At 36.7% G+C, this 24,502-nt stretch overlaps 2 protein-coding genes across 7 annotated transcripts in view; one reads left to right on the top strand and one right to left on the bottom strand.

Annotated features, from left to right (window-relative positions):
• The window catches only part of LOC108036028 (paired box protein Pax-6), a 57,739-nt gene that overhangs the window by 20,003 nt on the left and 13,234 nt on the right, over positions 1 to 24,502 (bottom strand). Inside the window, exon 1 of one of the 4 annotated variants that reach the window (XM_050886945.1) lies at positions 16,990 to 17,758. The exons of 2 other annotated variants lie outside the window; for them this stretch is intronic. Coding sequence is in view for 1 of the 2 variants with exons in the window: in XM_017111965.3 (XP_016967454.1) it covers positions 1,553 to 1,661 (109 nt within the window). In the remaining variant the exon portion in view is untranslated. Of the gene's footprint in view, positions 1 to 1,552; positions 2,367 to 16,989; positions 17,759 to 24,502 lie in introns of those variants that run through there. One more of the 4 variants, XM_017111965.3, reaches the window with a different exon arrangement.
• On the top strand, positions 16,587 to 24,071 carry LOC108035978 (growth/differentiation factor 8). Of its 3 annotated transcripts, none has more exons than XM_050886947.1 (4): positions 16,587 to 16,800; positions 21,153 to 22,218; positions 22,857 to 23,275; positions 23,340 to 24,071. In XM_050886947.1, the coding sequence occupies exons 2-4, from the start codon at positions 21,180 to 21,182 to the stop codon at positions 23,706 to 23,708; spliced, it is 1,827 nt and encodes a 608-aa protein (XP_050742904.1). In that variant the 5' UTR covers positions 16,587 to 16,800; positions 21,153 to 21,179; the 3' UTR covers positions 23,709 to 24,071. The 3 variants fall into 3 exon arrangements, with proteins under 3 accessions (XP_050742904.1, XP_016967292.1, XP_016967293.1); XM_017111803.3 differs by having other exon boundaries at positions 16,587 to 16,939; XM_017111804.3 differs by having other exon boundaries at positions 16,588 to 16,939; positions 22,860 to 23,275; positions 23,340 to 23,806.

The following is a 24,502-nucleotide window of genomic DNA, read 5'->3' as shown; positions in this document are numbered from 1 at the left end:
CAGCTGGTAAGGCGCCAATCTCTGATCCGAAAGGTCCCAGGTTCAAGTACGCACCGAAGCAGAAAACGCCTTAAGTATTTAAGAATAAGAATTGTAACGGAAACTTTTCCTTAAAAACTTTTTCCTAGTGTTAACATTATCCATTATTAGTCTTTCGTAGCAAACATTCTTAACACTCAATAGTATCACATTGACACCTAAATAATGCCCTCCTAATAACAATTTTTTTGGGTGTAGTTAAAAATGTAGAAATTGTGGGCGTTAGGTTTCCAGCCCAAGAATCTGCATGTGAATTTCCAATAGTCTAGCTCTTACACTTTCCGAGATTTGAGCGTTCATGCGGACAGACAGAAATGGCTAGATCGATTGGGTAGTGATCCTGATCAAGCATACACTTTATGGGGTCGGAAAAGCTTCCTTCTGCCTGTGCTAAGGGAGTAAAGGGGGTGTGAACGAGCGGCAAAGAGAGATTGTAGGACCCCCTATCCGCGTTTTCAATATTCGGTTTCGTGAAAAGCAGACAGAGTTAAGAGTGGGGGTAAGTTATCTAAATCGATAGGCATTGTCGAGTCAAATTTATTTAAGAAATATTTTTTTACCTTCTTGCATGAAAACTGTAGGAACCAGAGTTTGGTCGGTTTTTGGGCGTTAAAGTAGGCGTGGCTTTTTGGCGTGACAAACGAAGGAATCTGAGCCCTCTAGCTCTAACAGTTTCTTGGCTTGATCGACGCGGCTAGTAATGACGATTAAGAATAGATATACCTAACGGGTATCAAATTAAATATCAAAAAAACAGCGTTTCCGACTGAGTAAAGCATCCAAATTGTTCTTTGAAGTGCCACGCCCAATCCAACATCCACAAACGCCCATAGCTCTAGGGCCTGCTAGCGCCTACATTTTTGCAGATTTCGTAAGAGTAAACGCGATCACGTTCTGTCGATCAATGTTGCGATCTGCTCACAACCGAGGTGTCTTCGACCAAAGATAATATAAGCTTTGGAATTCTATAGTCTTTGCTTCGACTAAAGTGTTATTTTTTGTTTGCCTGAAAAGTGGTCAATTTATCAAAAACTCCGTTCGGGATGACAAAATACAATTTGAGCCCCGATTTGTACATATATACTCAAAAACTCGGCAAGTGCCAGCGGTTACACTGAGATATGCAGCGCACTTATAACTTTTTGACGAATAGTGAATTATAGACATTATAAAAAATTTTGCAAAAATAATCCACTTGCAATATCTAGCTTTTATAGAACAACTGGAAAGACGGACTCGGCTAGATTGACTCCGCTATAAAGCAATTAAGCATTAGGAAGATTGTTGTTTGGCAATCGGAACGATTTATGATTTTACAATCCCTTAATGTAGCTTTGGCTATCCAATCTTTTGCAGTTCTACGCCAGATATCTACGGCCATCCTGTGTGGATGAAACTCAAGGGCAAATTCAAATAAATATTGAGACCCCCTTGTGATTTCCAATATAGAACTGAGGCTTGTTGACACACTTGAGAAATATACTACGTTTATATCGAGCGGGAGTGCGCTTACCCTTGTGAGCCATGTCTTCCAAGGACGGAAGACGCTCTATCAATGTTCCCGCGGACCAGGGAGGAACTACGGTGCCTATAGCCGTCGGAGTTGGTTGCAATGTAAACATTATACGACGAGGTCTCCTCGAACCTCCTTGTATTCTCAACTTTTTGAGCGATGCACTGCTATTCGTGATCGACTTTTGCCTGGCCCATCCAAGCTTAATCCGGTAATGTATTGTTTTCCGCCGGATGCACGCTGCGCAGGTCCTTGCAGGGCGAATCAAGGTTGAAAAGTGAATTCGTCCAGATGGCGACGGTGCAATTCGCGTCCTGTGGTGATCAAAAACCTATTGTTGGTGGCGCAATGGGGACACGAGAGTGGCGAACTCGAGAACTCAAATTAAACTGAGCAGCTGCTTTTGTTTTAGTTCACTTGTTCATTTTTTGTACTCCACTTTATTACACTCACAATATAACTATATTTACACGAACGGATTCCGGGAGGACCGATATCCGTACTGGAAATTCGGCGACCTCAGACACAGATATGGAGGTTACTTGGCATGGCCAGAGTCGCGGGAGACGGCTCCAACAATGGTTTCACACTTCCGACACGGCGGCAAAACTGCATTTACGATTTGAGCGCAAGACACAGTAGTGGTGTCGCGACGTGTCCGCCCGGATCCGTTGCAGAAACCGACTAGGCCGACCCTCGGCTGGCCAGCAGCGTCCCCTGCGCGGAAGGCCCGGACTGCGGCTCCGGAACCGCCTGCGATTGGCGGGCCAGCAAGATCGACTCACCCACCACCATTTGCCACAGGCGCGCCCTGTGGTTGGCCGCTCGCTGAAGCACACCAGTCGTCCCACTCGCACCCGAGCGCGGCTAGGCCTCAGAGGAGGAGGCGATTTGCAGCCCTGTGCCCTGTGCCCTGCGCCCCGTGCAGTGTTGCAGCTGCGCTCCGGAGGACGCTCCGGAGGACGGAGCACATCGCAGCAACGGAATCCTTGAGCTTAAGCAGTCGAGGACTGCAGACGCACCAGCAACACGTCGGCACGGCTTCAGCCCGAACTATCGTGCGTACTATCGTGCTTTAGCTGGTTGCAGCTGTGCCGCTTGCGCCGCTCAGAGCCCCAGCCTAACGCGCTGCCAGCCCCACAGCCGGCACCCACCTACACACATGTTGCTCTTAATTCGAGATCGAGTATGCGAACGAGGAAACGCCGACAGGCACACGGTCGCCCAATAGAATTGTTTCATTCCGATACAATGGGCGCTTCACATTTCCGGCAACTACCCGCACGCTTCCGCTGGGGGCGGGGGCGTGGGAGGGGCGGTTGTTGGTTGTTGGCAAAATGTCGACAAGCCTAAGCACGGTCACACCCACCAGCTCCACGACTCACTGTGTCGGCAGCCGGCCTCACATGTGGGGCTGGTCCTGTCCCGCTTTCGCACCGCACCGCAACGCGTACGCGTCGGCACTGGCCCGAAAGGGACAGCGAGTGTGCTGGCTGAGGACGGAAGCTTGGCTGCTTCGAAACGGCCAAGAGGAGTATTAAAAACTTACGCACACTGGGACGCGCAGTTGCAGGGGATGCCGGTTGAAAAGGAATGCACAAAATTTAAGAACAATATTCTGCCCGCAGGGCAATTGGCTTCCTTTTTCGTTATACAAAATCGATTTGCTATAAATCGTTTAATTTGGGTAAACCAATAGTTATATTTTCGCTGTTGGTTCACGTTGAACCACAGGGCATAAAATACAATTTGCTATTTCCACTGCTTTTCTGGCACTGGTCTTCTTACATGGTCAAACCAGTCATCCCATTCGATCCATCGGGCTTAAACAAGAATGAGAGAAACATTTTGGCGAAGCTATTAACGCATTTGAAATAATTCGTAGGGCCTCCTTTGACCTGTTAGTAGTAAAATCTGCTAGTAATGTGTTAAACGGCACACCGTTAATAATTTGAGAGAAAACTGGGACGAATGACTGCGAAATCCATAAAGATTTCCTTTAAGTGTGTGAGATTTTAACTGTAAACAATTTCTTTGGCTGGTATTCGGGTGCCCTTTTACTTTAAAGGGAATGCGAAGAACTGTAGTGTAGAACGAAGCGTTTTTGTATTGTAGCCTAAATCATATCACACCGTAAAATCGGTTTATTGTTAATTTTTAACGAAAATCCGTCTTTTAGAACCCAATTTTAAAATAAATAGACCAAATTGCGGCCCCATTTCGATACCCAGCGCCGACAGTAAACAAAACCAGTAAGTTAGACCAATTGTGGAAGGTATGTTATTATGAAATCGCAAACAGTAACCAAATATGTAATACAACAAGTAAAAAAACAAACTATTTTTTGTTCTTCTCTTTTCTTTCTAATGTACAACAACGGAATAATGGTTAAATAATTGTTTCTTTAGTTAACCGCTATAGAAAAAATAAAGATGTGATGAAAACCAAGTACCGAAAGAATTACATCTTCATAATCAAAAAAAGGTTACTTACGATACCATAGCCTACACGGTACTGTTGGTATAAGGGTAAAAGGATGGTGACACTTACGTGGGGTGAGAGGAAAAAATCATAGTTCCAAGAGCTGTTGCTAAAGATCGTGTTAAAACGTGTAGATATTTATATGACTTTGTTTTTTTCTAAAAACTCTTTCAGGGCTCTGGCAAAGCTATCATATCATATCATTAGGCGTGTCTCACAAACTAATTAAGAAAAGAAAATTCTTAAAAATATTATTGACAAAAATCCGCGTCTTGTTTTAATAAAGAAAAAAATGTAGACTGAAATGTATTTGACTCATTAAAACCTATTGATTGAAAGTTTACCACAAAAACGGGTAGGTGGCGCGTTACAATATCACTTTGCCCCTTACATATCTCCATTTCCCCTTTGCCCCCTTAATGAGTAAGGGGTACGTGAAAGTCAAGACATTCGACATTCGTAATTTATACACATACTTTTTAGAGTTTCAGGTAAGACGAAATCTTTAATATCATTCGGCTGACAAACGCTCTATTATATTCCAGATTTAATATGCGCAGATTAGATCATAAATTGACTGATGTAGAGGAAACAAATGTTTTTATTAGGCTGAATGGTAGCACATGAAAGCAAATCCCCCGCAGGAAACTGAAGCAGCCTTGCAATCATCATATTATCTTCGCACTGCCGCTGAGGCTGGAACGCAGCTCAGGCAATCGCCACGTGGCACGTGCCAACGACACGGCACATGCTCGTGCAGTGAAAAGTTTTTCCGCTTCGGCTTAGTCTGCTTCAGCTGCGAGCTCAGACCGCCTCCAAAGGCCGGACGCATATTAAAAAGAGTGGGATTGATTTCAGCAGTAGGCCATGTCGGTATAAGACTGAGAACTCTTTTCGCCGTTTTTAATACTTACTTCAGCTGAGTTAAAAACAGACGGAATACCTTTCCAAGAATCGGACATTGGTCGTGGTTTGGTTCCCATACCCATAGGGCATTTTGCAGAATTTTGTCATCTACGCATTTAAAACGCTTTACTCTTTAAGCTAAGCAATTATGGCGCACGAAGACTGGTAGCCTGCCACTCATCTAACAAACGACTTACCACTACTCCCACCACCTATTTAGATCTAAGATGAAGAAATAACTCCCTATTCCAGATGGCTGTTACATGCAGCCATCGTGTGTGCGGCAACAGTTGCTTTTGTGCTGACATAAAAAAGCGTCGTTCTTCTTATCGCCTGTCCACAAGACTTCACACGGTCACGCAATTGTGTTTTAGGGGTGGGGAACGAAAGAAGGGGCGTCTAGCTGTTGTATCGCCCGAGACCGTCCGGAATCCAAAAAGCACCAAAGCAAATAAGAAGAAAATATTCCATAGATTAAGATCCTTAAACAGAACTCTATTTTTAATTTCTCCTTTTTCGCTTTTCAAGAATTTGGTGTTACAATTTCATGTCAATCGGACGAAAATTAAAGAAGATAACTAATATATCGAGTTTTTAGGCTAAAATCAAAATCAAAGCATTTATTTAATTTCTGATTCTTATGATCCAGTCACGAGTTATGCTGTTCACCAAAAACCCTCTTAAAATTGTGTTTTAATTTAGCCTTAAAAACGACAAAAAGCATGTGAGAACGCTATAGTCGAGTGCCTCGACTATCAGATACCCGTTACTCAGTTTGCGGGAGCAAAAGGATAATAAAGATATATAAGCAGCAAGGCTGTATTTTAGGGCGCCATCTACCGGCTTGTTCAGTAGACGTTATATGGGCGGTATACATATTTTAGCGTTTTGGCCATTTGTGGGCGTTAGAGTGGGCGTGGCACCTTTGTCCGTCCGTTCGTATGAACGCTGATATCTCAGAAACTATAAGAGCTAGAATTTTTAGACTTGGCATGCAGATTCCTGGGCTTCCTACGCAGCACAAGTTTGCACAATTTGTAGCGCCTACAGTTTTTATGATAGAATCGCCCGCTCTAACGCCCGCAAAATGTTTTAACGATTAATTCTTTCTGCCTCCCACATAACATATACTGAAATATGTGGCGCTTCACAATATCCCTTTGCGTCTTATATATGTATCTCCATTTCCCTTAAGCTGAGTTACGGGTCGGGGCACTCGAATATAACGTTCTCCCTTGTTTTTATAACCAGTCGCCATTGACCCCCGTAGTAGGTCGATATTTCTTGATTCCAGGCCGACTTTACAGTAAAATTTCTATTAAGAAATGAAGAAGTGTAAAGACACATTTATTTATTTATTTCGCAAACAGTGGGTACCTTAACTTGCTACTTGACGAAAGGTAATTGTAAAGGTTTTCTTAATTAAGTTTCTGTGGAGCATGGGTCCAGCCGGAGGACAGCAGGTCCGAATAAAATCTAGTGCGCTACTTCGACCGATCTTTAGGGAAGAAGACATTTCGCAGAGTAAGAGGGGACCGGGTAATTAAAATTTAAGGAAAGAAGGGAAAAAATTAGGAATTGTGTTTGCATACGCTCAATCCGATTGATGTGTTTGGAACCAGTCGGACTACAGACAAACGAAGCATATTCCAATCTGGACCTAATGAGTGATGAAAATGATCCAGTCTTAAGAAAATTGGTTTTCTTGGGGGAAAATATGCTAAGCTATTGCGGATGTAAAAAATAATGATAATTTTTTTCTTGTCCATAAAGTATTCAGCATATATTGGAAAAACATTACAAGTGTGCGCGCTAGAAGGGTTTTGGTGCTACTATAGCTGGCGCGTGTTTGAGTGAGCGTGGCACCCTGCTGAAACAGGAAGATCAAGGATCTCCATGCCAGACCCCAACATGCTAGCTTTTATGCGTTCATAAGGACAGACGGACATGGCTAGATCGACTCAGCTCGGGATCGAAAACGCGTTCTACCTGTTGATCGCTTTTTTCGGAAGGCAATTTACCCTTTTACACTAAGAGTAAAGGGTATAAAAAGGTTTTAACCTTGGTATCGTAACCTCAACGGCAACCGACTTTATTCCCTTAAATTTGCATGCAATACATTATCCGTCTCACGAGCCACCTCATCTCCAATGTGACATTGTCCCTGAGATATAATTTACAGAAAATTTGCTTAATCCGTAATAAAACGCTACAATTATCGCACTTGAAAATACCAGTTAGCACAGACGCACCATGAGTCCCCCACTGGGAATTCAAGTAACGATCCATTAAACAATTAAAGCACCGCCAGACCCAACTCACCAAAAACCATCTGAGAGCCGTACCAGGGCCGGCGATGACCAGCCAAGCATTTGGCCATCCAACCAAATATAAACAAGGGAAAGCGTTGGAAAGGGCTAAAGGGGAATCCCTAGGAAGCCAGCTTTGAATGTGGGTGCAGCACGCCCATGGGGGGTTCACATACGCCCTTTCTGGAAAAAGCAAGCATTGTGAATATGCTTCAATTATTACGAGCATAGCGAGACCGCGCTTCCCGCCCCTTACCACTGACCACCTACGACGCCTTCCCCTTGCCTTCCGTTTGACGACTATCACTTAACAGGAGGCCAAAAGCACTTCGCGCGACAACTCATTCGCAATTAGGGGAAACCATGCTGTGCTTTTGAGTTCCGGTGGAGCCGGGCTTTCTATTCCTATTCGCCGAAACTGTAAAATGAGCCAACAAAATAACTAATATCTATCTTCACCTAATTTAGTAGTACTCGTTTGCAAATGTATACTTGTCACTGCTTTCCGAGCGGCCTTCGACAAAGCCCACACTGTTTGATACTGCAAATCTGCCGATCAAACCATTGTGTGTGATTTGCTCAGCAAAGCCGCTGTTCCATACAGCGTGTATAAGCAGAGCGGCGGCACAGAAAATGCTAACCCCATGGGTGGCTCCCGCTGCTTCTGGTGGGAACGGGGTAAGAATAGTAAAGGCGAAAGTACAGTCGTTGGGTTTTGTGGTGGTTTTCGTTGAAAAGTTTTCAAGAAGGAATAAAACCGTTTCCGACCCCTTAAAAAGTAGATCATACGATCTGTCTTATAATTACCATCAGAAAAAATAAGCTACTTCGTGCTTTAACCAAGTATTAATTTATTTATGAGCTATTAAAGAAATCGGGGTTTTAATTCAAAGCGTAGAAATAAAACTGCTTAATATTGATATTACACACATATCATTCTGATATGAAAATAAATATGAAAGAATATCAGTTTGATACAAAGGCATATCAGAAATAGAAATACTATAAGCAGCAAAGCCATATTGTAAAGCGACACCTACTACCTAGTAGCTATTTCAATATATGGTAATGTGGTCAGCAGTCAGATTTTAAGCGGTTTGTGGGCGTGGCAAAATTTGATTTGGCTCAAACGACAGGTGTCGATGAGACCAATACATATAGTCTCCGAGTTTTCAGCGTCCATTCGCACGAGCGGACAGATGGACGTTGGTAGATCGACTCGGCTAGTGATCACGATCGAGAATATATATACTTTATATCTATTTAGTTTTTCTTTTACTCTACGACTAACGCGCATAAATACCAACTGTTCGAATGGCAGCCTTTGGAACGTATATCAAACAAAAATACCTCTTAAATCTAGTAAGGATCGCATCTTCAGCAAACAAAAGTTGACATTTTCTTAATTTTGTACATTCGGCACGCTTCTATTCAATTTGTTTTGACTTAGATGTACGGCTTTGATAAGGACGAATGTAGAAAAAACAAAATGTATTTCTTACATTTACTTCTTAATTAAGTGGAACTGTTAATAGCAATTTAAATGATTCCAAGACCCTAAAATGGATGGATACGCAAAAAAAAAGTGTAATGCTAAGGCAGTGTTATATGTTCTGAACTAATACTTTTGTCCATTTATTATACCCTAGCAGAGGGTATAATGCTTTCAGTCAGAAGTTGCAACGCAGTGAAGGAGACGTTTCCGACCCCATAAAGTATATATATTCTTGATCAGCGTCACTCGGCGAGTCGATCTAGCCATGTCCGTGCGTCTGTCCGTCCGTTTCTACGCAAACTAGTCTCTCAGTTTTAAGCTATCGGGAAACTTTCCCAAAAGTCTTCTTTCTTTTGCAGGTAGTCTATAAGTCGGAACCAGCCGGATCGGACAACTATATCTTATAGCTCCCATAGGAACTATCGGGAAAAAATTTAAAAAAAAATTATATCTTCGGAGTTTTTTAACATATAACCTTCTAAGCTTGGAAATAACATTTTTTATTTGGTTTTGAATTTCGAATTAAATTTTATCAAAATCGGACGACTATATCATATAGCTGCCATAGGAACTATCCGAAAATAAGTCGGAAAACATGAAATAAAAATGATATCTTTAGTGTTTTTTAACAAATAACCTTATAAGCTTCTATTAAAATCGGACGACTATATCATATAGCTGTCATGGGAACGATCGGATAATTGGTGAGAAATAATGTGAAACAAATTATAGCTTTGTGGCTTTTTGACATATAACCTAAGCTTGGATATAACATTTTTTAATTAGTTCTAAATTTCGAATTACATTTTATCAAAATAATATGAAACAAATTATAGCTTTGGGGCTTTTTAACATAAAATCTTATACTATTGGGAATATACATTTTTATATTTTTAAGAATTTCGAATAAAATTTAGTAAAATTATTGATTATTTTTTATAACTGAAGGGTATACAAACTTCGGCTTGCTGAAAAAATTACATCTTTCATGTTTTTGCACATATAACTCTTTAAGCTTGGAAATAACATTTTTAAAATTTTTCGAATTTCGAATTTAATTTAATAAAAATCGGACTATAATAACAAATAGATGTCAAAACAACGGTATAAAAAAATATGAAATAAATTTTTTTTTGAATATCACTAAAGTCAGCAACTATCCTTAAAAATTTGACATGGTGTTTCTTATACCTGCAAGGGTATACAAACTTCGCCTTGCCGAAGTTAACTTCCTTCTTGTTTATTTATAATTTTAAAAAGTGACTTTTTACAACAAAGTGTTATTTTAAAAAAGTTAAGGAATGTCAATTGATATACACTTGAAGGCCTAGCCGGAAAACGTCAGAGCCGCATTTGAAAAATCAGAAAAAGCTAAAAAATATGACTATAAAACTTTTGGTCATAATCCTAAAACGATTTAGACAAACATGTTAGGAATTACAGTATATAAAAGTACCTCTCTATCGACATAAAGCACAAGCCTGTAGATTTAGTAGTATCGAGTGTATGAAATTTAGCTATTTAATAAGTCCTTCAAATCGAGTTTGAATTCGCACAAAAGGGTTAGTACTCAGGCAGTGTTAAGTGTTCTGACCTGGTAAATGCGGTATGTTTTTGACTTTCCCTGAACAAATGTTCCGAAGTCGGAAAAAATTTGTATAAACTTGTGCATTGAAGTGGAGGATTTATAAGGTCACATGAGATTTGCATGGTATGTTTCTGGTAGGTACACCATGCCATTGTTGTCAATATTCCAATAGGCACATTGTGCACATATAAAACTTTTATCCAGTTTATCCGCCTTCAATATTACGGTGGCTCAGATGTATGTATCTTTATGCCTTTTGCCTACTCGATTCAAAATTATACAGTAGCCTATCAAAAATATTGGCAACATTGTAAAAAACATAATTTATCATGTCTGGTGGAATTTTTTTCTACTTTTATGACATCGGCCTAATAATCCGAAATATTTCAATATCTTTACCCCTCTTTACTTTTTTTCATGCCCCCAAATTCGCATACACTCTCTGTACATGGCTTGGTTAAATCGCATTAGGCTCAACCGAGCGAAAGAGAAAGTCTTAAAATATTATCAGCGGATTAAAATCAAATTTAACAAAATAAAAGTGGTGGCAAGTGATTGCTAGTGCCCACTGCCCTTGTTCAGCCAAGCCAAGTGCTTTTCATTCAAAAGGGGGCAAATTTAATACACTTCGAAAATGTTTGCGAAACAAGTACTCAAGGGTGCGTTTTTGTAAAAGTATTGATTCCTTTAAGGAGATATATCCACTTGTACTGCGAAAAACGTGGGATTTAAAAAATATTGTATGTTAAAAAGGAAGTTAACTTCGGCAAGCCTAAGTTTGTATACCCTTGCAGTTATAAGAAATAATCAACTTTTGTAACACCATGTGAAATTTTTAACGATTGTTGCTGACTTCAGTGACATTTCCATTTTTTTTACATCTATGTATATGTTATTAAATTGAATTCATTCATTATATGTTATAAATTGATTTGATTTTTATTAAACTGAATTCTAAATTCGTAAAAATAAAAAATTATATTCCCATAATATGTCAAAAAGCCCCAAAGCTATTTCCGATCGTTCCTATGATAGCTATATGATATAATCGTCCGATTTTGATAAAATTTAATTCGAAATTCAAACCAAATAAAAAATGTTATTTCCAAGCGTAAGAGGTTATATGTTGAAAAACACCGAAGATATAATTTTTTCATATTATTTTACCACTAATTTTCCGATTGTTCGTATGGCAGCTATATGATAAAGTCATCCGATTTTGATAAAATTTAATTCGAAATTCAAAATCAATTAAAAAATGTTATTTCCAAGCGTAGGAGGTTATATGTTAACAAACACCAAAGACATCATTTTTTTCTTAATTTTTTCCCCGATATTTCCTATATGAGCTATAAGATATAGTTGTCCAATCCGGCTGGTTCCGACTTATATACTACCTGCAATAGAAGGAAGACTTTTGGGAAAGTGTCAGCCCCATAGAAACGGACGGACAGACGGCCAGACGGGCATGAAGAGATCGACTCGTCTAGTGGTGCTGATTAAGAATATATATACTTTATGGGGTCGGAAACACTTCCTTTTAGTTGTTACATACTTATTGACGAATCTAGTACAACTCTACGAATAACGGGTATAAATACGTAGCCCGCGAAATTAAAAAAAGACACCTTACTTTGTGAACACTTTTCATAATTAAATTTCTACGTTTGTGGCTTAGTCTGGCCGATATTCCGTAAACAAAAAATTTCCAGAAATTTCTTTCAAATTATATTTTTTAAAAATCCATATAGGCTTAACATAACATTAACATAACGCTTAAAGGTTCATAAAGTCAGCTTTTAATGTATGATCTTTTATATACAAATACACTCGTTGCGCCGATGGCTTTTAAAATACAGTAGTTTCGCATGATCTTGAGAACTTCAAGAACCACGTTTCGAAGAAACTAGGCCCGCTCTTAATATTTCGAAAACAAAACAATAAACTTATAAATGCAATCTTAAATAATACAATACAACACCATAATTGCATGTTTTCACACGAGAATCGATAACAGACCGGCTAACCCTCTTTGCTACTTGGTTCCTAAGGGTAGCACTGCGAGGATCGTGATCGAACATTTTTAACGTTTCCCTAAGACCGTATACGACGACTTTCTTTCCTGCTGTGAAGAACAACTATAAAGATCAAAGTATTCGATCTGCCCAAACAGGGAACAACAAAGAGGAGAAGTTTCCAGGACCGAGCGCCTGGATTTCGCTCATATAAGATCCTGTATTATTATGAGTCTGCACACAGGGGTTTTTCTACCTTTATTTACATACAATACGTGCAGTTGGTCCCAAACTGTGTATTTCTTAAATACCATTGGCCAAACAGCGATTCTTTATTGGGGCATACACATTTTTTGTTTACATCCACAAAAAAAATCTGTGGTATATATTAAGATATACATTATCTGTTACATGGTTTTTTATAATAAGTTTTTATTTATATTTTTTTCCTTGTGATGGCACACCCTTAGATTTAATAATAGAAAAGTAGACTTGTCGCCAAACACCCCCTTTCTCACAAAATTCGTTTTTTTTATGTATGGTCTTTTTTGATTTAAATGTCTGTGAAACCACAATATTTGCTGTTTTTCCTTGCGTGATGATGTCTATCGAATTTAAAAATCTAATTTCAATTCATAGTCAATCAAGAAGTTTTAAAGTGAAAATTCATTTCAAAAAGTTATACAAATTTATAATTTGCTATATATATTTTCTATATTATATTTTATAAACTTTTAGAAAAATAAACCAGAGTTAAATTGAAAACATTTTGGTTTTCTAGTGTTTAGGGAATGAATGTTGTTAAAAAAAAAAAGTAAAACTTGTTTATTAATATATGTTTCTAAATTGTTAAATTTTTATCACTTTTTTATTAAAGGCCAAGCTCCGATTTTTATCGTCTTACTTTTCAAATTGAAAAATATTTGTGTTTTTTCTTTGGTTTATAAAAAGTAAAAGGCGAAAAAAAGATGTTTCTATACCTCTGCTTGGTCGTTTCCGTGGGAGAGTTGTATATATAGAGCATTCAGATTTTTCAAGAACTAAAAACCCTTTCCAGAAATATTATGATATTCTATTTCAGTGTAAGTTTGCCGAAATCGAAATGTAAAGGTCGTTGTATTATTCTGACATTTATTAGCCACTCGTTCCCATGGTAGCTACACAATGAAAACAAGGAAGAACGCTATAGTCGAGTGCCTCGACTATCAGATACCCGTTACTGACATTAAGTAAGTAAAAGAGAAATTAATATGTATAAGCAGCAAAGGGATATTGTGTGTGTTTTAACCGTTTGTGGGCGTTGGAGTGGGCGTGGCAAACATTTGTTTAGGGAAATCGATATGTATTGAGGAGACAAATACATTTCAGTTAACATTTGCTCTATCATAAAAACTATAGGCGCGAATTGTGCGCGTTAGAGTGGGGTCGGAAACGCTTCCTTCTACCTGTTACATACTTTCCGACGAATCTAATATACCTTAGTGTATCTTAAAAAGGCAAAAAAATCGGAATAAAAAAACAATTGCTCATAATTTTTGAACGGTGGTACTAAGAATCATGTTTAAAAGGCGTAACGACGTAAAGCATAACTCTGTAGCTTCAGTACTTCACAAGTTACGGAAATAAAATTTAGCTATTTATAGATGAATCTCGCAAACTAGCTACTTTTTCCAAAAGTGGTAGAACTAATGTTTCTACTTTGAGCTGTTTAACACCGCCTAGAATTTTCAGAACCTTCAAATAAAGTTAAATGGAGCTGAATAATCAGGCAGTGTAAGATGCTCTGAACTGAACTTTGAAACAACTATTTTACAAGAATGTGTCGTATAACAATAGCTGAGGAATCTCAAGGGCTAAACACCTTAACATTTTATTTGAAATCGTTAAAGCCGTTTTTGGAAAATCTGAGAAAAGGCTAAAAAAAAATCAATAAAAATAATAATTGGACCATTATTTTTTAACGGTGTTTTTGTGACAAATCGTTTTAAAAGGCGTAAATAGTATTTTGAAATACCTATGGCACGTATGGCACAAGCCGGTAGCTTCAGTACTTAACAAGTTACATGTAAACAAAATGTAGCTGTTTTCTCGCCAAACTCCCTAGTTTTTCCAAAAGTGGTAGAACAAATGCTTCTTATATTGAGCTGTTTAACATCGTCTAGAATTTTCAAGACAGTAAAATAACGTTTTGGGACAAACTGAGAAACAAAATAATATTTCCAACTTGAGAGGACCCTTAAAATCTTGTTTTGCGTATTACTTTTGAACGGAGCATCCGATTTTGACAGTTGATGTCATTCGACGTGTATTTTAAGTGAGAATACAACTAGATAAAAACCGGGAAGTACTTATCCCCACCAGCCCCAACGAATTGGGAGTTCTAAATTTTTACTCTCATTGTCACGCTCTTTCTTCCAAATTATGCAATTCTTTTAGTTTTCGCAATATCTTTCGATTAATGTTTCACTCGAAACAATCGGACAATTACCGTAAATTTTCATTTCTTCGTGTATATATACATAGTATATGTCACTACGTGGACTGCCGTCGACAGTGATATTGCAAAAAACATCGATATTGCCTCTGATCATATAACAGTTTCACCAAACCGTATTCTTTACAATTTTCAGAGTTCACCCACAATGCGTGTAGCACGTTAATAAGCCAAGCCAATGTTGACAATCTGAAAATTTATCAATTGGAGCAAGAGCAAACAAACGATGGCCTCGACTATTAGTTTCTCTTTACTAAGCTAAGCGGAGTGCAAGAGATATGCGTACAGCAAATCTGCTTTGGGATATTAATAATAATAATAACAATGATTTAATATTATCAGATTTTTGTTACCCCCAATCTATTCAATATTAGAAACAAAAGCCAACACCGGTCACGAGAATACCGAAACAATATATTTATAATGTAGACCATTTTTCATTTTTGCATTTATTACATCTGTTGAAATTCGTCCTTTCTTGAGACGTTTGGCCAAATACGGATGAACCCAACAAGATCTAGGTCGTTTTTTATTGCCTTCGTCCATGATAAATAATGCTGTAACAACAGTAGCAAGCAATTACTGCATTCGCTTCTATTGGTTTAGAAGTGCAATTTCCATTTTATTCGATGTTTTCAATATTTCGTTTGTACTCAAGCCAGTGTATCCGTAAATTTATACGCAGATATTATTAACACAGGATTCTCAAGGTATAATTGGACTGGTAATAGTATTTTTGGGCCCGTTTTTGATAAAATAATACCTTGCTATCATTCCTTAACCAGGTTGATCAAAGCTTGTTGTTCAAAGATGCCCCAAAAACACATGGATTCGGGACTATTCGGAAGTTTACCCAACTTTGATTGGATGATTTTAAAAATTTTTGCCATGTCAATAGATATGTAGTTTGTTCAAAACAAACTCCCATTTAAATGTTTACAAAAGCTAAAATTCAGATGAAACCACCTTGCGCTGTGTAAAAATGATTAGTCTCTGTATGCCTAATACCACATTTATTAGATTTTATTTCATTGCGATATCCTAATTCATACGGACAATGGATCCGATCAAGAAAACGTTTACCTTGTTGTAGGCACCTTCCAACGCATAACGGATGTTAAAATTATTACTTAATTTCATCATTATTAACCAACAATTTATATTTTGTTTGAGGAAAACATGGAATAGTGTTTGGCAATTGCTCGAAAACATGGTGGTATTTTTAATTTCTGAAATCCTTTCACACATTCTTGAATCTTCTCTTTGATCAGAAATTTTGGAGACTAAAGTTGATTATTTCTTATAACTTCAAGAGTATACAAACTTCGGCTTGCCGAAGTAAACTTCCTTTGCGCGGCTTCTGACAAGCAATTATTCAAAATTACTCAGGGTGCTGGTACTTTTTCTGGTATTTAATTAGTTTATCTGAGAAAAAGCCCTGCCTCACCGATAAAATACTAAAAATACGGAACCTGATTAAAATGCAACGGTGAGTTATCGATATTTCCGATGCTATCTGGCGGGTTCCGGAAAAATTTAAAAGTTAACATCAGCGTGGCACCAGTCCTCAAAAGGAACCAAATGTTTTGACGTAAGATCAAAATAGGGAGTATATATTTGGTTACAATACCGCACCAAACTAAGAAAGGATGTCTCAGGTCCCTATTTGCACGTCCATAGCTAAGCTGATTTAAAATCTCCAATATTCTGTGTAGTAAAATGCTGTGGAACAGTATCACGACTGATCAGCTGGTCAGTTCCACCTCGTCATTCAACCGCACAGCCAGCAGAACAGAATCTCCGGTTTCCATATTTTGCTTTTCTATGGAATAAACTCAATTAATTCTTCGTATTTGGCTATTCTTGCAAACTAAAATTAACTATGTGCTTTTCGGCAGTGTATTCTCGTAATAATAATAACGCGAAGCAAGTGAAATATGTTCCAAACCATAGCTCAACTGTTAGTTCAATATAAAACATTTAATAAGTACATGTTCATACACACAATTGCTTAGTGTTCAAAATAGAATTCGGTTGTACATGTGTAAGAATATAAATAAATACCAATAGATGATTATATATGTACTTATGTACAATTGGTACGTGTTCCTATAAATGTTTGTTATCGCTAAAATATTTAAGTACATACACGAATATTTTTATACAAACACTTCCATACATGCATATGTGTTTATTTGCACGCATGTGTATATTTATGATGGTACATTTATGGTACCTGACTGGCGTTGCTCTGTTTGAAAAGGGGAATACTGCACTTTCAACGATGAACTGAAGTTCAAGAGCACAACAATTTATTATGTTTATAAATGGTTTTAATTGAATACAATAGAGTGGTCATCAGGAGGACTCATGGGAAACGTTTATGAACGATCTTTGCATATGTGTATACATACACATGCATGAACTTACTTGTATGTTTGTGTGCACATTAGGGTGGTCGTTTTCCCATTGACGCATTTTGCTCCCAAGACAAGATGATCCCAAACAATGCCTATAGTATGAGTTTTAGCTTCATATTTTTTAAGTCTGTCGGTGCTAAAGGTTTCTGCTACTTCTTTTGCCACATTCATAGAAAGATTTTCGAAGTTTGATATCGTTTTAATATAAGCTAGTAAGGGTAAAAGATTTAAGGTATATACATTCATAGTTGAATTGACGTAAGTATTGTTGCGTTTGATATTTTGAAAGCATAGGAATTACGTCCAAAATACTGGGAATTCATGTACATATTAACATGTGTTAACATATTTACAAATAATGACATGAATACTTACTGACGACCAGCACCAGTAATTTAAACTAAACTCGGGTGATACTTGGATATTAACTGCTTCGTTGTCAGTTTCTTCAGTTTAAGGGCAAAGTATATGTGTATATTGAGCTTAAATTTAATAGCCTCGTACTCCCAAAATCTAGGAACACCAATACATTTATTCAGTGCATCTTACTCATGAAAAATGTATAGAACACAAAAACGTTACCCTTGCAGAGAGTATAATGATTTCAGTCAAAAGTTGGCAACGCAATTAAGGAGACGTTTCCGCCCCCCTAAAGTATATATATAATATCTCAGTTTTAAAGTTATCGTAATCAGCCGGATCGGAAAACTGTATATTTTAGCTCAGAAAAAATTTTAAAAAAATTATATCTTTGGTGTTTAATATTTTGTCTTAAACTATTGGGAATATCATTTTTTGTATTTTTAAGAATTTTGAATTAAATTTAATAAAAATCGGATGACTCTTACTTATAGCTGTCAAAGAAACGGTGAGAGAAATAATGATAAAGTAATAATTATTTTTTAATCACTGAAGCCGGCATCACTCCTAAAAAATTGAACATGGTGTTACTTGCAATGAATAATTCTTATAACTGCAAGAATATACAAACTTCTGTTTGCCGAAGTAAACTTCCTTTCTTGTTCAATATGAGTTCGAACGACTATAATTTCATGACAAACTAAAGTTATTGTTTAAGAATTAAATCACAACAAGAGAGTCATGAAAAATAAATACAATGTCTCAAATAACAAATACACATTATTCAGGTAAAGCTTTGGAATTTTAAAACTGGCTCCACCTATAAATGTAAAACTTGTACAAAAAATCAGCTGCTAAGCGTGTCCGTCCGCGATGTCATCGACTACAATTGTTTACAGCCAAAATGCCAGAAGAAGGATGATCGTAGTTCCTGGTAGAGTTGGATCTCTAGATGACGAGAAGGAAGTAAAAATATTTTCAACAGAAACATTTATAAAACATTTGGTGATTCAATTATTGGACCAATGTTGGACAATGGTGACATTATAATTGTAAACTAAAATATGTTGTATATAATTTGATTAGGCGCAGCTCTTAAAATAAAAACATAAAGAAACACAAAATTGTTTAAAATCACTTTTCCATATTAATATTAATGTTAATAATATATGTGGGCGCCAGATAGCTTTGAGCATTATGGTCGTTTTGTAGGAATAGAGTTGGCGTGGCACCCTGCTGAAATAAACTCACTTTACTCAAGGAGCTGAGGAAACTTTATAGGGTCGGAAAAACCTCCATCTACCTCTCATATACTTTCCTACAAATATAGTATACCCCTTTCTCTACAAGAAACGGGTATATATACATCTTGAGTGATGGAGATATGCAAGCTAGCCCGTTAATGTCTCAAAAAGAAGGAAGCGCTTTGACTACCGGGTACTTGGCCAAAAAAGGTAGTGGGAGACAGCTGAATTAAGCCTTTAGAATCATTATTCGACGCAGATTGTGAGTTTGATAAAGAATTTAGGTAATTCATTATAGTCTTTCCCAAAAGTCTTATTTTTATTGCAGGTAATATTTAGTTCGGAAGGAACTGGGTCAGACAACTGTAGCCTGTGGTTGCTTTTGGAATGATAAAAAGCAAGACAGCGAGCTTCTCATGATAAAAAATGATACTCTTAGGAAGTAAACATGTCAAAAAACACCGGAGTTGTAATTTAAAAATTTGTTTGTAATATTTGCTTGTTTAAAGGAAAATTTAAAAAAACAAGAAACGAAGTTAACTTTGGCAAGCCGAAGTTTGTATACCCTTGCAGTTATAAAAAATAATCAATAATTTTATTAAATAAATTTCGAAATTCTAAAAAATATATACATTTATATTCCCAATAGTATAAGATAATATGTCAAAAAGCCCCAAAGCTATCATTTGATTCACATTATTTCCCACCAATTATCCGATGTTCCTATGCCAGCTATATGATATAGTCGTCCGATTTTAATAAAATTTAATTCGAAATTCAGAACTAATTAAAAAATGGTATTTTCAAGCTTATAAATTTATATGTTGAAAAACACCAAAGATATAATTTTTATTTCATGTTTTCCGACTAATTTTCCGATCGTTTCTATAGCAGCTGTATGATATAGTAGTCCGATTTTGATAAAATTTAATTCGAGATTCTGAATTAATTAAAAAATGTTATTTCCAAGCTTAGACCTATATATGTTAAAAAACATAAAAAATAACATTTTTGTATATTTTCCGACTAATTTTCCGATCGTTTCTATAGCAGTTATATGATATAATCGTCCGATTTTAATAAAATTTAATTCGAAATTCAGAAGTAATTAAAAAAGCTTGTTTCTAAGCTTAGCAGGTTATATGTGAAAAAACACCGAAGATATAATTTTTTCATATTATTTTACCACTAATTTTCCGATGGCAGCTATATGATATAGCAGTCCGAGGGTATAAAAATCAAGGGGTATGGTTCCCAAACGACTAATGCTTCAGTTTCGTGATGTGACGCTAAATAGGTCGTTTAATATTCAAATATCGCCGCTTAAATTGTTTTGATACGAAAGATTTAATGTTATAGCTAAATGTTTTTTTTTAATCCATTTTCTTAAAGTTTGTTCAAACGATTTCCCACTCTAAATATATAACTTTTTGTCAAAAAATAACAGTTTGAAAGTTATTGAACGACAAAAACTTTACGCTGTTTGAGTTCAGTAAGACAATATATATTTTTGTCTCACATAAATACGCATCTAGTTAAAGTCAAAAGCCAAAAAAGTTTTATACACGTTACTCAGATAAAAAGAGCAAAAGGGAGATTTTTTCTTTGCTTTAATTGATTCGTATTGAGAAGAACAATATATTCCAGTTACTTTTTTATTAGGACCTAAATGTAGAAGCCACAGATTTTGGCGGTTTGTGGTCGTGACATGTCCGCGTTACGAATTCTAAATCGGAACCCTCTATCCTGCGCATCGGTTATCCCGATTTTTTACACCCGCTCTAAAAAGCCATTATAATATAAAAATTTAACAAAAAATCCGTAGAGTAATAAGGTATATTAGATTCGTCAGATGTCCATGTCCGTCTGCCCGTCCGTCTGTATGAACGCTAAGAGCTCGGAAACTATAAGAGCTAGAATATTCAGACTTGGCATGCAGATTCCCCTGGGCTTTCTGCGCAGCACAAGTTTATTTCAACTGCCACGGCTACAATCCGCGAATATCTGAAGCGCCTAAAGTTTTAATGATAGAAACAAAATAGAAAGATAGGAAAAAAACCATCCCTATCGATTGACCTAAAAAAAATTTTCCACGCCCACTCTAACGCCCACAAACGGTTTAAAAGCTCTGTGGCGCTTAACAATAACGCTGCTTATATTTGCTGCTTATATATCTGCATTTCCTTTTTGATCCCTTAAGCTGAGTAACACGTTTCTGATAGTTGAGGCACTCGACTATAGCGGTCTTTCTTGTTTAACAATGTATTTATAAATAAAAGCTTTTTCAGCACACCACAAGGGTTTGATCAAAAATCATGCTGTCCAAATCATGCCGCGGTTGGAAAAAATATAAGACTTACGATCTATATCATCCATCCATATCAAAAGATAATAACGCATTCAATGAAAAAGTTCAAGAAAACCAACTCATCACAGCTTTTCACATTAGACTACACCCCAACGAAATCAGGTGTGCAGTTCCTTGCAGATTGTTATGTGACTGCAAAAGAAAAATAAGCGGACGAATGATTGTAATTGGACGTTCGAAATGTAATTTCCTTGTAAACCGATGCCTTGCTGTCGCCGTACTTGTAATCCTAGCGGCTGCATGCAGTGCTTATGCTCAGACTGAAAAAGAAAGCTTCAGTAACTCTTTCAACGGCAGCGTTAGTCCAGAAATCGTATTGCTGTCTGAAAAAAACGGATCTTCACCGATATCTGCAGAAGATAAAGTTAAAGAAAGTATGGATTTATTCCAAATGAAAGTACAAAGTAAGCAGGGCAAAAGAAGTTCCTCTTTGCCAAAGGAATCAGTTTCAGGAGATTTCGCAAAAGTTCAAAGCGTGTCCGTGTACCGCAATACCCTACTCAATATAGAAAGCATGCTACACCGACAATTACGGGAGAAGGCCAAGGTGGACAGTTTAGAGTCAATTAAAATGCATATACTTATGCGCTTAAATTTAAAAAAACTTCCCAATATTACAAAACCAATATCAGTACCACAAAACATAATAGACAATTTTTATAAAGGTTATAATGCCTCCTCGAAAAACACTGCTTGGAGTCGCATGGAAAGTACAGATGAATCTCATTTATTGCAAAAATCAACAGTCCCAGAAAATGTTAAATCAAATGACACTTATGGTGGCGACATCTTAACTGATTCCTTAGATGAAAGTTCGTCGTCACAAATGCAAGGAGATGATGCTAACATTGTTAACGAATTTCAATTAACGCAAGGAATAGGGCTAAACAAATATCAACATACAAAAACTAATATACCTGTTAATAACGGAGAGGAACACGAAAGTATTCTTTCACACATTAGCAGCATTTACATATTTCCCGAACGTAAGTACAAAACATTAATTTTGTAGTCAATTATTGTTTTTATTAGCGTATCTAATGCCAATATTGCAAAATCAAGTTAAAAAAGTGTATGTTTATCTACTTGTATTTACGACAATAAATATAATTTCCTATATTCTTCGTGATACTTACTAGCCGATGTCGATCTAGCCGTGTCCGTTTGCCCGACAGTCTGCCCGTCTGGATGTTAGAGTGGGTGTAGACTAGCTTTAATTTTTTAACAGTGCTTCCCCGCTTTAAAAATGTATTTATCAGATTTTAAAATTAAAAACTAAGTTAAAATTTATAAGAGTTATTTTAATTATTTTTTAAGAATTGCACGCTGCTAACGGTAACATATGTATGTCGTTTAAATATTTAAACATTTTATAAATGTTTAAGTATGACTTTGTTTTGTCTACATACTTAAAACAATTAAAATACATTAAAGAGTTGTATGCGCTTTGTATGGTTAAACGCTCTTCCTTATACCCCTTACATACTTTTCGAATATATATTGATACCCCTTACATACTTTTCGAATATATTGATCTTTTTGAGTTAGTGTAAAAATATTACATATAACATTTTACATAAAAATAATTTTTATAAACATCATTTGAATTATTTTGTTGATTTAGAAGTTCAACCTCATGTCCGACACAACCGTAATGCCGATGTCTTTCGATTTAAAATTGACGGTAGCTACTCGGATTTATCATACGCAACGCTTCATTTATACTTACGTGGTTGGGAGTGGATAGGCACACATCAGCCAGAGCTCTATAGAGAAATTAATAATCAGCCAAGTAAAGATATTGTTGTGACTATTCACCGAGCTATGAAGCGTGCAAATGCAACAAGCTTTACTCAAAAAGGAAAAATATTTGAGTTCCGACGTAGTATCCCTTCAGGACTTGGCCAATGGGTTAACGTTGATTTAAAAGCTCTATTCGGGGATCTCGAATCGAATACCACACAGGAAATTCTTATAAAAGGAGCAGAGTCCTGGATGAAGCCATTAGTAGTGACCACTGACAATACATCAAAAAATCCATTGGTATGAATCCTTGAAATTAAAAAAAAAAAAACCAAAAGTCCAAAAAGTATTTTCTAAATTTCAGACTTTTCATATAGAAGTTGGATCACAAAAAAAGAATCGGAGAAAGCGCAACGTGTATATGGACTGCACAGAAAATGATCATGACATGCGATGTTGTCGATATCCACTTAAAGTTAACTTCACCAGCTTTGGATGGCATTTCGTTGTGGCACCAACGTCATTTGATGCATATTTCTGTAGTGGCGATTGTAAAGTTGGTTACCTAGAGCAATATACCCATACACATTTGGCAGCATTAACGACGTCGGCCACACCGTGTTGCTCGCCAACAAAAATGAGTTCGTTAAGTTTGTTATATTTTGATGATAACCATAACCTGGTGTTAAGTGTCATACCTAATATGTCTGTCGAGGGTTGCAGCTGTTCCTAGCAAACAAAATGAAACAACCCAAAGATCTTATTTTAAAACACAGCTGAAAGATAAGCTGAAGATAAATGTATGTAAATAAATAAACATTGGGAAAATGATTTAGCTTTTTCAAAATGCTAGTATTATTTAACGAAAAAATAAGTAGGTTTGCATGCTATTATTAAATATTTATCATATTAAGGTGTGCATCTAACATTTTATATTTAAGTTTGCAGAAAAGTAAAACAGCTAGATATTATATTGTTAGCTTACACCCAACACAGAGAAATATGAAGCTAAACGTATTTTTAAATTATGAATTTGGTCGTGTCTACATGACGAATACTCCAGTGATTTAAGTAAATAAAAGTATACAAATAAGAATTTTTTATGACGAATTAAAAAACTAAACTTTGTTCGATAAATTGTCATTAATACAAAGAGATAGCATCTTTAAAATTGAATTTTGGGTGGAAGCTAAGTGAAATAACGAACAACCGTAATAAAAAACAAATAAGAACGCTAAGGTCGAGTGCCTCGACTAGCAGATACTCAGCTTAAGTGAGCAAAAGATATTTCAGTATATGGTATGTGGCCGCCAGGCAGATTTAAGCATTTTGGTCGTTAGAGTGGGCGTACTGATGGTACAAATATATTTCAGTTAAAAACTGTGATCGTCACAGTTTTGTACGGATTGTGGGCGTGGCAAACTTGTACGGTTTGTGGGCGTGGCAAACTTGTAGGTCAATCGATAGGTATAAATAGGACAAATACAAATAAAGTTTTTTATAGCATTAAAACTACTCTACCAGTAA

Source organism: Drosophila biarmipes, chromosome 4 (assembly GCF_025231255.1).
Source record: "Drosophila biarmipes strain raj3 chromosome 4, RU_DBia_V1.1, whole genome shotgun sequence".
Taxonomy (NCBI): domain Eukaryota; kingdom Metazoa; phylum Arthropoda; class Insecta; order Diptera; family Drosophilidae; genus Drosophila; species Drosophila biarmipes.
The sequence above is the reverse complement of the archived record's forward strand: the minus strand, read 5'-3'. Positions and strand labels throughout refer to the sequence as shown.